This window comes from Pristiophorus japonicus, chromosome 1 (genome assembly GCF_044704955.1).
Source record: "Pristiophorus japonicus isolate sPriJap1 chromosome 1, sPriJap1.hap1, whole genome shotgun sequence".
Lineage (NCBI taxonomy): Eukaryota > Metazoa > Chordata > Chondrichthyes > Pristiophoridae > Pristiophorus > Pristiophorus japonicus.
Window position 1 is genome coordinate 1,268,980 of NC_091977.1, and position 17,123 is coordinate 1,286,102.

The following is a 17,123-nucleotide window of genomic DNA, read 5'->3' on the forward strand; positions in this document are numbered from 1 at the left end:
CCGGGATGTGCAAATAAAACATGGCCGAACAGTCCAATTTCATGGGGACCCCGAGAAGGTCTTAAGGACTCTACAGCATCATACTGGCTCCGGCATACCTGACTATGTGGATCTTCATGTGTGGGCAGAGGACCCCTCCCAAGTGGGTTATACTCCCATTAATTGAGATCCCAGTGCAGGGCAATGTGGACTGGCCCTCTATCCGACAGAACCCACTGAAATCACAGGCAATCCTAAACTGACTTTTCGGCACTGTACTGCAAATAATCCAGCCTGTTTTCTTACTGAGCCACCCCAAGATGAGGAAGAACCCAGTCATGATTGCTTATCTTTAATTTAAGAGGCCATATCAGTCAGGGAAGATTTAGTTGATGGAAGATCCAGACTGTATTCTTACTGAGCCACCCCAAGATGAGGAAGAACCCAGTCATGATTGTTTATGTATGTTGACGGAAGTACTTCTATTAATCAAGAAGATACACGAATCTCAGGATACGCCATAGTAAACCAGGAGAATCAGGTCTTGGAATCTGCTGCTTTGAAACCGCCTATTCTGCTCAACAAGCTGAACAATTCGCCCTCACCCAAGCCTGTATCTTGGCCAAAGATCTCAAAGTCAATATCTATACCGACTCTAGGTATGCCTTTGGGGTGGCCTATGATTTCGGACAATTATGGAAAAATAGGGGATTCCTAACCTCACAGGGGAATGAGATATCTCAAACAGTTAGTATCTGATTTGTTGCAAGCCCTCATGTTCCCCAAACGCATTGCCATTGTCAAATGTACCGCCCATACTACCGGAAATTCTCTGGTTGATATACGGAATCGTTGTCCTGACCAAGAGGCCAAACAGGCCTCTCGTGACCAACAGATGGTAGTGCCCAAAATTATGAGTCAGATTAAAAATCCTTCGAAGGATAAGTTAGCCTCGGAAAAAAACCAATGCCAACCATCCAAGATGTTATAAAAGCACAGGGGGACGCTCCTGAAAAAGATAAACTGTTGTGGAAATATTATGCATGTACTTATGACAATGTTTCTAAACTCTGGACCACTCCCGCGGAACAGACTTGCATGTCTGACGAGTTGGCCTCATGGGTTATAGAATGTCTGCATATTGCTACTCATTGTGGAGCAAGGACCACGAGTGACACACTTTTGGCTACTTGGTGGCACCCTAAACTCCAGGCGCTCACCCAGAACATCAGTAGTCGTTGCCTGGTTGGCCAGCAACATAATCCAGGGAAGGGAGTCCCCTGTGATTGGGGTAAAACGCCCCTACCCGAAGGTCCCTTTGAGACATTTCAGTTGAACTACATTGAGTTGCAAAAAGTTCAGTGTTACAGGTATGTGTTAGTAATAGTAGATGTGTTTAGCAGATGGATTGAAGCCTACCCTAACCTGGACGATAAGACTCAGACTGTTGTTAAGGTGTTAATGAGGGAAATTGTTCCTAGATATGAGATCTCAGCTAGACTGATGACCACCTATGTTCTTTCTCTGACTCAGGCTCTGCGACTAGTTCACAACCAGGTTCAAGATGCTCACCTCGACCTCCCAGTTTTACCCGAATTGTCCCTCATGGCACCAGGGAAGTATGGATTCGGAAGGGATTAGAGCCACAATGGGAGGGGCCTTTTTAGGTGTCACTCACTACCCCCACTGCAGCCAAGGTTGAGGGGAAAAGTGCCTGGGTTCACCTGCACCACTGCAAGCTCATCACCATTTAAACAAATTTTGCTGGTTAGTCTAATTCCTGTTTCTGTTCCAGATCTCCTCCTCCCTATAGCTGAACAAGGCAGTTGAAGGAGGATCAGTTTGAACTCTTACCTGTCAAACAGCCAAACACACTGACGGAAACCTGAAGGGAAACGTGAAAACAGAACTCTTTTTATCAGCTAAATAATTGGACTATTTATAAGATGAGACTGTGTCTGTATGCTACTGTCTGCATAATAGTGTTGATATATGACAGTTTTGGTGCACGGGAAGGAAGACAAAGGCGAGAGCTCCATGTAAACACCTTTTTGTATATGTCTTACGTTTATGCGGAAAAAGGGCACTTCACTAGATGCTGGGTGTGTTCACATATCCCTATACATTCTAAAGGGGGAATTCCTTTGCGCACCGTTCCCCTGACCCTAACTGAGACTGTTAGATGGATTCAAAGAAACGATATTGGAACAGGTAGCTAACCGCACTGCTGAGGCTCTGGAGGGCATCACAGCTGAAATGGTAGCGATAAGGACCGTAGCATTACAAAACCGAATGGCCCTCGATTACCTGTTAGCTGAGAAAGGGGGAACGTGTGCCCTGATAGGATCTGAATGTTGCACTTACATTCCTGATAGTTCAGAAAACATAACCCACCTTGCCGATCACATAAGGAGGGAGGTGAAAAAGTTATCCACACCAGCAAAAGAACTTAGCAGGTTTGATTGGTTTCTGGGTGGATCTTGGAGATCCTATCTAATACATGGCGCAATTGTTCTCATCATAATAATTACCTGCTGTTTGATTGTTGGTTGCCTTAACCTCTGCTGTAAAGCAATGACAAGGTTAGCAGACCCTCTTGTGGTCAAGGGTTCCCGGGTTATGATCCAACAAACTAGAGAACTACTCAACAATGCAATACTCATAGAATGATCCTAAATGTTATCATAGAATGATAAAAGGGGGGATGTGGATATCTGAACGGAATATATGGAATTAAGGACAGTAAAGTAAACGGGATATATGAAAATGTATAAGCCATGGAAGAATAGCTGGGAGAATGTCAGATTGCAAATAGTGCAACATCAGCATAGCTAACAGTCTGTCTCAAGGTTTCAAGTCACTAATCCTGCCAATAATATATAATTGTAACATGAAATACATCTGCAGAATTGCAAGGTCTCAGTTAATAGTCACACCATTAGATTGAAACATTTGGAGGCAATACTTAAGCTTTCAAGAAGAACATCTCATATAGATTGACTAATGAGTGACTGAGTTAGACTGTCAATCCATTTGTATTTTGTTATCTGATTTCAAAACTGTATAACTGTTAACGCTTTACGATGTAACTTCACCTATCCGTAGGGAGTGTGTACGCTCTATCCAGAGAGTATATCTTCTGTCTGATAGGTCTTACTGGCCGGTAATAAAGACTGCTTTGTTCAAAGCACAAGAGGTATTCGACTCAGTAATTTTACTGAACCAGATTGAGGTAAAAGAATCCAGGAATTAACATTCTCATGTCCGATCTTTTGCAGATGTTGCGCTCGATGTCACCCCCGTGTCCTCGGGGCTCCAGCCCGGGCTCACACCAGCAGAGGGTTCCCCAACATCTGGGGCATGTTTACCTCAGTGACCGAGTAAGTATATAGTGATACACTATGGGGCTCCTTGTAAATACTGACACACTCCCGAGGACCTCCTGTAAATATTGACACCTCCGGGAACCCCCTGTAAATACTGACACATTCCCGGGGACCCCCTGTAAATACTAACACACTCCAGAGCACCCCCTGTAAATACTGACACATCCCGGGGACTCCCTGTAAATACTGACACACTCCCAGGGACCCCTGTAAATACCTACACACTTCCAGGGACCCCCTGTAAATACTGACACACTCCGGGGGACCCCCTGTGAATACTGACACACTCCCGAGCACCCCCTGTAAATACTGACACACTCCCGAGCACCCCCTGTAATTACTGACATACTCCCAGGGACCTCCTGTAAATAATGACGCACTCCCGGGGACCCCCTATAAATACTGACACACTCCCGGGGACACCCTGTAAATACTGACACACTCCCGGGAACCCAATGGAAATACTGACACACTCCCGGGGACACCCTGTAAATACTGACACACTCCCGGGAACCCAATGGAAATACTGACGCACTCATGGGGACCCACTGTAGATACTAACATACTCCCAGGGACCGCCTGTAAATACTGACACACTCCTGGGGACCTCCTGTAAATACTGACACATTCCCGGGGACCCCGTGTAAATACTGACACACTCCCGCGGACCCCCTGTAAATACTGACACACTCCCAGGGACCCCCTATAAATACTGACACACTCCCAGGGACCCCCTATAAATATTGACACACTCCCAGGGACCCCCTGTAAATACTGACACACTCCCGGGGACCTCGTGTAAACACTGACACACTCCCGAGCACACCCTGTAATTACTGACATACTCCCAGGGACCTCCTGTAAATACTGACACACTCCCAGGGACCCAATGGAAATACTGACACACTCCCAGGGACCCCCTATAAATATTGACACACTCCCGGGAACCCAATGGAAATACTGACGCACTCATGGGGACCCCCTGTAAATACTGACACACTCCCAGGGACCCCCTGTAGATACTAACATACTCCCAGGGACCGCCTGTAAATACTGACACACTCCCGCGGACCCCCTGTAAATACTGACACACCCCCGGGGACCCCCTGTAAATACTGACACACTCCCAGGGACCCCCTATAAATACTGACACACTCCCAGGGACCCCCTATAAATACTGACACACTCCCAGGGACCCCCTATAAATACTGATACACTCCCGGGGACACAATGGAAATACTGACATACTCCCGGGCACTTACTGTAAATACGGACACACTCCCAGGGACCCCCTGTAAATACTGACGCACTCCTGGGGACCCCGTGTAAATACTGACAATCTCCTGGGGTCCCCTGTAAATACGGACACACTCCCAGGGACCTCCTGTAAATACTGACGCATTCCTGGGGACCTCCTGTAAATACTGACGCACTCCTGGGGACCCCGTGTAAATACTGACAATCTCCTGGGGTCCCCTGTAAATACTGGCACACTCCCGGGATGAAGGGATTGTCTTATGAGGAAAGGTTGAGCAGTTGGGCCTGTACACATTGGAATTTCGAAGAATGAGAGGTGATCTTATTGAAATGTATAAGATACTGAGGGAGCCCGACAGGGTAAATGCTGAGAGGATATTTCTCATCGTTGGTGAATCCAGAACTCGGGGACATCGTTTCTGAATAAGAGGCCGCCCATTTATGACGGAGAAAAGGAGGAATTTCTTCTGTCAGAGGGTCGTGAATCTTTGGAATTCTCTGCCGCAGAGAGCTGTGGAGGCTGGGTCATTGAATATATTCAAGGTGGAGATAGACAGATTCTTGCACTGTAGGGGAGTGAAGGGTTAAGGGGAGCGGGCGGGGAAGTGGAGCTGAGTCCATGATCGGATCAGCCATGATCGTATTGAATTACGGAGCAGGCTCGAGGGGCCGTGTGGCCTACTCCTGTTCCTATTTCTTATGTTCTTATGGGGCATAACCTCAAAAATGTGAGCTAGGCCGATCAGGGATGATGTGAGGAAAAACTTCTTCACGCAAAGGGTAGTGTAAATCTGGGATTCTATCCCCACAGAAACCTGTTGAGGCTGGGGGTTAATGACAGATGTCAATACTGAGCCTTTTGTTGGGTAAGGGTACCAAGGGATATGGGACCAAGGCAGGTAGACAGAGTTAAGGTACAGATCAGCCATGATCTCATTGAGTGGGGGAGCAGGCTCGAGGGGCTGAACCACCTACTCCTGTCCCCATGTCCCTGTGTGAGCCATTTTGAGTGAGATGGATTAGCCAAGGTGAGCAGAATACAATGGGGGAGGGGGCACACTGGGTGCTGGAGATGGACAGATCCCACCCACCGGTTACAGTGACATCCCATCTGACCCCCCAGCCTCTCTCCACCAATCATTGGACAGCGAGTGTTCCTTACCGGGAGAAAAACACCGGCTTTTCCTGATCAGGTGATCTCGCCATTCCTCCAAGATCAATAAGCTTCTTGACACGTGCAGGTTAAGTGTTGGTTGATTTATTGAGCAGTACAGATCATGCAGTAGCACTTAAACACACACTAAATCGATGGGGCTTACAGACACAGCCGATGGTCAGGAGCTCAAAGGGCCTTACAGTTCTGAGCTCAGTATTCAGGCCCTACACACCCTTGCAGTACAAATCCCCATTTCCGTCCACCACTTTATTGCTCCTTTCTAAGCTCCAGTTTCCCCCTTGTCCAAATATCCATCAATGGAAGCTACAACTGTCCTGACCATGTCTGGCTCACATCTGCAGCTTTCCACCGTCACACCACAGAATGGGGACCAACCACTGGGTCATTTCCACAACACGCCTGTTCACTGACGTGGGTCAAGATGCAAACCTTTGGCTTTCCACTTCCTCAGGAATAAATCTCCGTGTCGGGAGAATCTCACTGGACCCGCCCATTACCAGTAACTTCGGTTAATAAAACTGGCACCCTTACCTATTTTACACTGGACTCATGAGCTCGGTTTACTCCATTCCTCCCTCATCTTATCAAAACGGTTAGCTTTTCTCTCATATAATTGCTGTTCTACCAAAGAATATCTTTACTTATAAGTCTATAATGAATTCTGTAAGGACCACAACCAGCTACTTGCCCCCACTCTAGGGAAACCCCAATGACAATGCTGATATCCACCCAGAGGTTCTCCTTTGGCCAGGACTACCTCCCGCCCGCCCGTTATCAGCGCTGACTGACAGCTCCCTGAAGCTCAGGAGCCTCTGCACAATGCTGGCTGGCTGGGTCTTTGCTGAGATTCCCTCACTGAGCAGGAGGTCCCCTCAGCCTGAAACAGGCCCGAGCTGGAGGCTCAGTCTCGGCCCAGTGGTTACTACTTAAACATGGGATGGTATTTCCCACCGCTAACGCTCAAAGCTCCCACACCCTCGCAGTATGAAGAGGAATCAATAGTGATACAAGAATAGCACGCGTCTCGTTGAAGGTTAACCTTTTGTAGAGAGTTTCCTTGGGTTAAACAAGACAACGGTCGGTCAGGCAGAGCCGGAATCGAGGCAGGCTGTCACACACACATACACGGAGACGGCATCACGGGCTCTGGCTGACCCGCTTGCTCCGTCAATTCCCATCCGAGCACTCAACGTCCTCCAGTTTGAAACGGAACTCCTCGTTTGGGCATTGTTCCTTTATCATCTGATTAATCTGCATCACAGACAGGAGAAAGTGTGGGTGTTACAGCAAGGGGGGAGTGCAGGGGGAGAGGGGGATAGAGAGAGAGAGAGAGAGAGAGACAGGAGAAAGGGTGAGTGTTACAGTAAGGGTGGAGTGCAGGAGGAGAGAGGGGGATAGAGAGAGAGAGAGAGACAGGAGAAAGGGTGAGTGTAGGGAGAGAGAGAGAGAGAGACAGGAGAAAGGGTGAGTGTTACAGCAAGAGGGGAGTGCAGGGGGAGAGGGGGATAGAGACAGGAGAAAGGGTGAGTGCAGGGGGAGAGAGGGGGATAGATAGAGAGAGAGAGAGAGAGAGAGACAGGAGAAAGGGTGAGTGTTACAGTAAGGGTGGAGTGCAGGAGGAGAGAGGGGGATAGAGAGACAGGAGAAAGGGTGAGAGTAGGGAGAGAGGGGGGGTAGAGAGAGAGAGAGAGAGACAGGAGAAAGGGTGAGTGTTACAGCAAGGGGGGAGTGCAGGGGGAGAGAGGGGGATAGAGACAGGAGAAAGAGTGAGTGCAAGGGGAGAGAGGGGGATAGATAGAGAGAGAGAGAGAGAGAGAGAGACAGGAGAAAGGGTGAGTGTTACAGTAAGGGTGGAGTGCAGGAGGAGAGAGGGGGATAGAGAGAGAGAGAGAGACAGGAGAAAGGGTGAGTGTAGGGGGAGAGAGAGAGAGAGAGACAGGAGAAAGGGTGAGTGCAGGGGGAGAGAGGGGGATAGAGAGAGAGACAGGAGAAAGGGTGAGTGTAGGGGGAGAGAGGGGGATAGAGAGAGAGAGAGGAGAAAGGCTGAGTGCAGGGGGAGAGAGGGGGATAGAGAGACAGGAGAAAGGGTGGGTGTAGGGGAGAGAGGGGGACAGAGAGAGAGAGGAGAAAGGGGGAGTATAAGGGGAGAGAGGGAGATCGAGAGAGCAACAGTATCCGTAATAAGGTGGATGAATTAACTGTGCAAATAGATGTTAACAAATATGATGTGATTGGGATTACAGAGACATGGCTCCAGGATGATCAGGGCTGGGAACTCAACATCCAGGGGTATTCAACGTTCAGGAAGGATAGAATAAAAGGAAAAGCAGGTGGGGTAGCATTGCTGGTTAAAGAGGAGATTAATGCAATAGTTAGGAAGGACATTAGCTTGGATGATGTGGAATCTATATGGGTAGAGCTGCAGAACACCAAAGGGCAAAAGACGTTAGTGGGAGTTGTATACAGACCTCCAAACAGCAGTAGTGATGTTGGGGAGGGCATCAAACAGGAAATTAGGGGTGCATGCAATAAAGGTGCAGCAGTTATCATGGGTGACTTTAATATGCAGATAGATTGGGCTAACCAAACTGGAAGCAATACGGTGGAGGAGGATTTCCTGGAGTGCATAAGGGATGGTTTTCTAGACCAATATGTCGAGAAACCAACTAGTGGGGAGGCCATCTTAGACTGGGTGTTGTGTAATGAGAGAGGATTAATTAGCAATCGCGTTGTGCGAGGCCCTTTGGGGAAGAGTGACCATAATATGGTGGAATTCTACATTAGGATGGAGAATGAAACAGTTAATTCAGAGACCATGGTCCAGAACTTAAAGAAGGGTAACTTTGAAGGTATGAGGCGTGAATTGGCTAGGATAGATTGGCGAATGATACTGAAGGGGTTGACTGTGGATGGGCAATGGCAGACATTTAGAGACCGCATGGATGAACTACAACAATTGTACATCCCTGTCTGGCGTAAAAATAAAAAAGGGAAGGTGGCTCAACCGTGGCTATCAAGGAAAATCAGGGATAGTACTAAAGCCAAGGAAGTGGCATACAAATTGGCCCGAAATAGCAGCGAACCCGGGGACAGGGAGAAATTTAGAACTCAGCAGAGGAGGACAAAGGGTTTGATTCGGGCAGGGAAAATAGAGTACGAGAGGAAGCTTGCAGGGGACATTAAGACGGACTGCAAAAGCATCTATAGATATGTAAAGAGAAAAAGGTTAGTAAAGACAAACGTAGGTCCCCTGCAGCCAGAATCAGGGCAAGTCATAACGGGGAACAAAGAAATGGCAGACCAATTGAACAAGTACTTTGGTTCGGTATTCACGAAGGAGGACATAAACAACCTTCCGGATATAAAATGGGTCAAAGGGTCTAGTAAGGAGGAGGAACTGAGGGAAATCCTTATTAGTCGGGAAATTGTGTTGGGGAAATTGATGGGATTGAAGGGCGATAAATCCCCAGGGCCTGATGGTCTGCATCCCAGAGTCCTCACTTTTTAAAAAAGGAGGGAGAGAGAAAACAGGGAATTATAGACCGGTCAGCCTGACATCGGTAGTGGGTAAAATGATGGAATCAATTATTAAGGATGTCATAGCAGTGCATTTGGAAAGAGGTGACATGATAGGTCCAAGTCAGCATGGATTTGTGAAAGGGAAATCATGCTTGACAAATCTTCTGGAATTTTTTGAGGATGTTTCCAGTAGAGTGGATAAGGGAGAACCAGTTGATGTGGTATATTTGGACTTTCAGAAGGCGTTCGACAAGGTCCCACACAAGAGATTGATGTGCAAAGTTAGAGCACATGGGATTGGGGGTAGTGTACTGACATGGATTGAGAACTGGTTGTCAGACAGGAAGCAAAGAGTAGGAGTAAATGGGTACTTTTCAGAATGGCAGGCAGTGACTAGTGGGGTACCGCAAGGTTCTGTGCTGGGGCCCCAGCTGTTTACACTGTACATTAATGATTTAGATGAGGGGATTAAATGTAGTATCTCCAAATTTGCGGATGACACTAAGTTGGGTGGCAGTGTGAGCTGCGAGGAGGATGCTGTGAGGCTGCAGAGCGACTTGGATAGGTTAGGTGAGTGGGCAAATGCATGGCAGATGAAGTATAATGTGGATAAATGTGAGGTTATCCACTTTGGTGGTAAAAACAGAGAGACAGACTATTATCTGAATGGTGACAGATTAGGAAAAGGGGAGGTGCAAAGAGACCTGGGTGTCATGGTACATGAGTCATTGAAGGTTGGCATGCAGGTGCAGCAGGCGGTTAAGAAAGCAAATGGCATGTTGGCCTTCATAGCAAGGGGATTTGAGTACAGGGGCAGGGAGGTGTTGCTACAGTTGTACAGGGCATTGGTGAGGCCACACCTGGAGTATTGTGTACAGTTTTGGTCTCCTAACCTGAGGAAGGACATTCTTGCTATTGAGGGAGTGCAGCGAAGGTTCACCAGACTGATTCCCGGGATGGCGGGACTGACCTATCAAGAAAGACTGGATCAACTGGGCTTGTATTCACTGGAGTTCAGAAGAATGAGAGGGGACCTCATAGAAACATATAAAATTATGACGGGGTTAGACAGGTTAGATGCAGGAAGAATGTTCCCAATGTTGGGGAAGTCCAGAACCAGGGGTCACAGTCTAAGGATAAGGGGTAAGCCATTTAGGACCGAGATGCGGAGGAACTTCTTCACCCAGAGAGTGGTGAACCTGTGGAATTCTCTACCACAGAAAGTTGTTGAGGCCAATTCACTAAATATATTCAAAAAGGAGTTAGATGAGGTCCTTACTGCTAGGGGGATCAAGGGGTATGGCGAGAAAGCAGGAATGGGGTACTGAAGTTGAATGTTCAGCCATGAACTCATTGAATGGCGGTGCAGGCTAGAAGGGCCGAATGGCCTACTCCTGCACCTATTTTCTATGTTTCTATGTTTCAATGTTAAGGAGGTGGCCTTGGAAATAGCGGATGCATTGACAGTCATTTTCCAACATTCCCTCGACTCTGGATCAGTTCCTATGGAGTGGAGGGTAGCCAATGTAACCCCACTTTTTAAAAAAGGAGGGAGAGAGAAAACAGGGAATTATAGACCGGTCAGCCTGACATCAGAAGTGGGTAAAATGATGGAATCAATTATTAAGGATGTCATAGCGCACATTTGGAAAAAGGTGACATGATAGGTCCAAGTCAGCATGGATTTGTGAAAGGGAAATCATGCTTGACAAATCTTCTGGAATTTTTTGAGGATGTTTCCAGTTGAGTGGACAAGGGAGAACCAGCTGATGTGGTGTATTTGGACTTTTAGAAGACTTTCGACAAGGTCCCACACAAGAGATTAATGTGCAAAGTTAAAGCACATGGGATTGGGGGTAGTGTGCTGACGTGGATTGAGAACTGGTTGTCAGACAGGAAGCAAAGAGTAGGAGTAAATGGGTACTTTTCAGAATGGCAGGCAGTGACTAGTGGGGTACCGCAAGGTTCTGTGCTGGGGCCCCAGCTGTTTACATTGTACATTAATGATTTCGACGAGGGGATTAAATGTAGTATCTCCAATTTGTGGATGACACTAAGTTGGGTGGCAGTGTGAGCTGCGAGGAGGATGCTATGAGGCTGCAGAGTGACTTGGATAGGTTAGGTGAGTGGGCAAATGCATGGCAGATGAAGTATAATGTGAATTAATGTGAGGTTATCCACTTTGGTGGTAAAAACAGAGAGACAGACTATTATCTGAATGGTGACAGATTAGGAAAAGGGGAGGTGCAACGAGACCTGGGTGTCATGGTACATCAGTCATTGAAGGTTGGCATGCAGGTACAGCAGGCGGTTAAGAAAGCAAATGGCATATTGGCCTTCATAGCGAGGGGATTTGAGTACAGGGGCAGGGAGGTGTTACTACAGTTGTACAGGGCCTTGGTGAGGCCACACCTGGAGTATTGTGTACAGTTTTGGTCTCCTAACTTGAGGAAGGACATTCTTGCTATTGAGGGAGTGCAGCGAAGGTTCACCAGACTGATTCCCGGGATGGCAGGACTGACCTATCAAGAAAGACTGGATCAACTGGGCCTGTATTCAAGAGTTCAGAAGAATGAGAGGGGATCTCATAGAAACGTTTAAAATTCTGACGGGTTTAGACAGGTTAGATGCAGGAAGAGTGTTCCCAATGTTGGGGAAGTCCAGAACCAGGGGTCACAGTCTAAGGATAAGGGGTAAGCCATTTAGGACCGAGATGAGGAGAAACTTCTTCACCCAGAGAGTGGTGAACCTGTGGAATTCTCTACCACAGGAAGTTGTTGAGGCCAATTCACTAAATATATTCAAACGGAGTTAGATGTGGTCCTTACTACTAGGGGGATCAAGGGCTATGGCGAGAAAGCAGGCTTGGCGTACTGAAGTTGCATGTTCAGCCATGAACTCATTGAATGGTGGTGCAGGCTCGAAGGGCCGAATGGCCTACTCCTGCACCTATTTTCTATGTTTTTATGACAGGAGAAAGGGTGAGTGTCGGGGGAGAGAGGGGGATAGAGAGAGAGAGAGAGACAGGAGAAAGGGTGAGTGCAGGGGGAGATGGGAGATAGAGAGAGCGACAGGAGAAAGGGTGAGTTTAGGGGGAGAGAGGGGGATAGAGAGAGAGAGAGAGAGACAGGAGAAAGGGTGAGTGTCGGGGGAGAGAGGGGGATAGAGAGAGAGAGACAGGAGAAAGGGTGCGTGTAGGGGGAGAGGAGGGGATAGAGAGAGAGGAGAAAGGATGAGTGTCGGGGGAGAGAGCGGGATAGAGAGAGCAACAGTGATAGTGATAGAGAGAGACAGAGAGAGTGAAAGTGAGAGAGAAAGAGGGAGAAAGTGACAGAGAGATAAACAGTGACAGAGAAAGAGGGGGATAGAGTGAGAGATAGAGAGGAGGATAGAGCGTGACAGTGAGAGAGAGAGAGAGGGAGAGATATAGATAAACAGTGACAGAGAGCGAAAGAGGGGAATAGAGAGACAGAGACAGTGGCAGAGAGTGACAGAGAGACACAGAATGAGACAGTGTTTGAGAGAGAGAGCGACAGAGAGAAAGAGAAACAGTGACACTGAGAGAGGGGAGAAAGTGATAAAGGGACAGTTAGCGAGAGACAGTGTGTGAGAGAAAGACGTGAGGCAGTGGCAGAGAGAGATAGACAGAGGGCGAGAGAGAGAGAAAGAGATTGTGGCTGAGAAACAGAAAGAGAGAGACTGACAGTGAGAGATAGAATGGGAGAGAAACAGAGAAAGAGACATGGAGGGGGAGAGAGAGTGAACGAGAGAGATGGAGAAAGAGAGAGAGAGACAGAGAGCGATAGCAATAGAGATAGAGACCGTGACAGAGAGAGAGAGAGAGAGAAAAGAATGACAAAGCAACAAAGAGAAGTGATCCTAACATCATCAAGTCATTCAGCCCCTGGAGCCTGTTACATAGGAACAGGAGGAGGCCATTCAGCCCCTGGAACCTGTTACACAGGAACAGGAGGAGGCCCATTCAGCCCCTCGAGCCTGTTACACAGGAACAGGAGGAGGCCCATTCAGCCCCTGGAGCCTGTTACACAGGAACAGGAGGAGGCCATTCAGCCCCTGGAGCCTGTTACACAGGAACAGGAGGAGGCCCATTCAGTCCCTGAAGCCTGTTACACAGGAACAGGAGAAGGCCCATTCAGCCCCTGGAGCCTGTTACACAGGAACAGGAGGAGGCCCATTCAGCCCCTGGAGCTTGTTACATAGGAACAGGAGGAGGCCATTCAGCCCCTCGAGCCTGTTACACAGGAACAGGAGGAGGCCCATTCAGCCCCTGGAGCCTGTTACACAGGAACAGGAGGAGGCCCATTCAGCCCCTGGAGCCTGTTACACAGGAACAGGAGGAGGCCATTCAGCCCCTGGAGCCTGTTACATAGGAACAGGAGGAGGCCCATTCAGCCCCTGGAGCCTGTTACATAGGAACAGGAGGAGGCCCATTCAGGCCCTGGAGCCTGTTACACAGGGACAGGAGGTGGCCATTCAGCCCCTGGAGCCTGTTACACAGGAACAGGAGGAGGCCATTCAGCCCGTGGAGCCTGTTACACAGGAACAGGAGGAGGCCATTCAGCCCCTGGAGCCTGTTACATAGGAACAGGAGGAGGCCCATTCAGCCCCTGGAGCCTGTGACATAGGAACAGGAGGAGACCCATTCAGCTCCTGGAGCCTGTTACATAGGAACAGGAGGAGGCCCAGTCAGCCCCTGGAGCCTGTGACATAGGAACAGGAGGAGGCCCATTCAGCCCCTGGAGCCTGTGACATAGGAACAGGAGGAGACCCATTCAGCTCCTGGAGCCTGTTACATAGGAACAGGAGGAGGCCCAGTCAGCCCCTCGAGCTGCCCGTGACCACAGCTCCATGAATGGGGTGTTGCGGGGGACAGGACGATACCCAGAGGGGGAAGTGGAGCTGGTGAATTCAGACGGCGAGAGGGAGGATGTGGTGTGGTGTGGCCCTGTGTTTGCCCTCAGTGCCGTGCTGTCTCTCACCCTCTCCGCAATGATCTTCTTCGTCGTGTCAGGATGGAGCTTGGTCGTCGAAGTAAGCTGCACATTAATCCACCGCTCCTTGGGATCTAAAAACAACAGTCACAACTTCAAAAGCCTAAACAGAGCGAGAGTTCAGCACAGGTCAAAGGGACCGAGTTAGAATTCTTGCTCTCCTCTATTTCATGCTCTCCTGCCTCTGTTTTTGCATTCACTCTCTCCTTCCCCTCCCTTTTATTCACTTTTTATCTCAGCCCCTCTTGCCTCCATTCTACTCTCTCTGTGTTTGCATTCTCGACCTTCCTTTCTCTCGCCCCCTTTTGTCTCCTCCTGTCCCCTGTTCCGATATGATTTCTATTCTCCCTTTGTGACGTTCTCAAGAACATCAGAAATAGGAGCAGGAGTCGGCCATTCAGCCCCTCGAGCCTGCTCCGCCATTCAGCAGGATCATGGCCGATCATCCACCTCAACTCCACCTTCCCGCACTGTCCCCATATCCCTTCGTTCCCCGAAATTATCCACCTCTGTCTTGGACATACTCAATGACTGAGCTCTCTCACATTTGCCCCATCTCTCAGTGAGAGAGAAAGATGGAGAGAGAGAGAGTTAGAGAGACAGAGGGAGAGCGAGACAGATAGAGAGTCAGAGAGAAAAATAGAGATAGAGACGAGAGGCAGAGCGAGAGGCAGAGAGAGAGATAGGCACAGAGAGTCTTGGAGAGAGATAGAGAGGGAGGCAGAGATAGAGAGACAAAGAGAAATGGAAGGACGGAGAGAGCGAGAGAGACAAAGCCATGGAGAGAAATAGAGAGTGAGAGAATCAGAAAAATATAGAGAGACAAACAGAAAGAAAGGGAGATAAACAGAGAGATTACATCAGTGAGAATGAGGAGGAGTGGAGATGGAAGCCGAGAGAAGATTAGTGAAGCACACATTATATATTCCCGTGTTTGCCCCAATGATTGTACACAGCGAATACAAGAGACAGTAACTTGTGTTGTGACAGCACCGACCGGGCAAAGCTAGTGACCGACAGTGATGGCTCTTGGTGCACAGACTGATGGCACACCTGCTTTGGGAGACTCGGGCCCGATATATTTGCGCCTGACTAAGACAGAGAGAGGGATTTAATTTCCCTGAATTGTTGAGAACCTGAGATGTTCTCACCCTCAACAAAATCCTCCTGAAAGGTGGGAGATTCCTCAGGTGTAGACAGAGGGTCATCTGATGCCAAAACAGTCCCAGAATCTGAGGGTCAAATATAGACAGCCTGAATTTCACTGGGACTCTGAGTGGTTGATGGAATGGAGAGAGGACAGGAGGGAGAGACAGAGAGAGAGAGAGATACAGGCAGGGGCACAGAGAGAGACATGGTGATAAAGACAGGGACACAGAGAGAAAGAGAGAGGGACAGAGAGAGATACAGGTAGGGGCACAGAGAGAGAGAGGGACAGAGAGAGATACAGGCAGGGGCACAGAGAGAAAGAGAGAGGGACAGAGAGAGATACAGGCAGGGGCACAGAGAGAAAGAGAGATACAGGCAGGGACACAGAGAGAAAGAGACATAGTGATAGAGATAGGGACAGAGAGAGATACAGGTAGGCGCACAGAGAGAGAGAGACAGAGAGGGACAGAGAGATACAGGCAGGGGCACAGAGAGAAAGAGTCATAGTGATAGAGACAGGGACACAGAGAGAAAGTGAGAGATAAAGACAGAGAGAGGGAACACAAGAGTAAGAGAGAGAGAGAGACAGATACAGAGAGAGAGGGAGACAGATGATTTCGGCAGTTATTATGATGAACAGTCTGTAGAATGGGCCCCACAAGGCAGATACCTGAGGTGAATGTCAGATACCAGTCTTTATATAACCCAAAATCATCCAAACCCATTCCCCTTGTCACTGCATTTTTAAATTGGGTCCTGGGATGTGGGTGTCACTGGCAAGGCCGGCATTTATTGCCCATCCCTAATCGCCCTGGAGAAGGTGGTGAGCCGCCTTCCTGCATACGACTGAGTGGATCGCTGGGTATTTCAGGGGGCAGTTAATTTTCCAACACATTGTTGTGGGGCTGGATCCATACATAAGCCAGACCGGTAAGGGCGGCAGATTTCCTTCCCTGAAGGGCATTAGTCTTTATATAACCAGTAATCATCCCATTCTACTCCCCTCAGTCACTGCATCCCACTCCCCTCAGTCACTGCATCCCACTCCCCTCAGTCACTGCATCCCACTCCCCTCAGTCACTGCATCCCACTCCCCTCAGCCACTGCATCCCACTCCCCTCAGTCACTGCATCCCACTCCCCTCAGTCACTGCATCCCCACTCCCCTCAGTCACTGCATCCCACTCCCCTCAGTCACTGCATCCCACTCCCCTCAGTCACTGCATCCCACTCCCCTCAGTAAGAGACCGGAATTGATCTGAGGGACTGAATATTTCTGTAGTTACACTGGGAGAAAGGAACATTTAGAATGGACCCCACAAGGCAGATACCTGAGGTTGAAGACCCCTCTGGGATAATAGATGGACGGTCAGTAGTTTCACGGGTCGATTGATCCTCAGGCCCCTGAGTTGGGGATGTCTCTGTATCTGTAATAAAGGAAGAGAGATATGGGAGCGTGGAGAATGACAGAACAGGCCATCAGGCTGATGCTAGATCTGGAGAATATCAGATACCAGTCTTTATATAACCAGAATATTACAATCCCTCACCCCTCAGTCACTACAACCCACTCCCCTCAGTAACAGATGGATGAATCTCTGGGATTGAGGATTTCAGCAGTTACATTAGGTGAACAGCCTGTGTA

General features: G+C 48.7%; 1 protein-coding gene and 1 long non-coding RNA gene across 2 annotated transcripts in view; one reads left to right on the plus strand and one right to left on the minus strand.

The window, feature by feature from the left end:
• The window catches only part of LOC139261914 (uncharacterized), a 76,299-nt gene that overhangs the window by 31,483 nt on the left and 27,693 nt on the right, over nt 1-17,123 (plus strand). Inside the window, exon 2 of the long non-coding RNA XR_011592852.1 lies at nt 3,258-3,359. This is a non-coding gene — a long non-coding RNA (uncharacterized lncRNA). The remainder of the gene's footprint in view (nt 1-3,257; nt 3,360-17,123) is intronic.
• The window catches only part of LOC139273257 (uncharacterized), a 37,381-nt gene continuing 27,224 nt past the window's right edge, over nt 6,967-17,123 (minus strand). The window contains exons 8-10 of the mRNA XM_070889956.1: nt 16,810-16,905; nt 14,319-14,404; nt 6,967-7,050 (exon numbers count right to left, since the gene is read on the minus strand). Of these exons, the coding sequence (XP_070746057.1) occupies nt 6,967-7,050; nt 14,319-14,404; nt 16,810-16,905 (266 nt within the window). The remainder of the gene's footprint in view (nt 7,051-14,318; nt 14,405-16,809; nt 16,906-17,123) is intronic.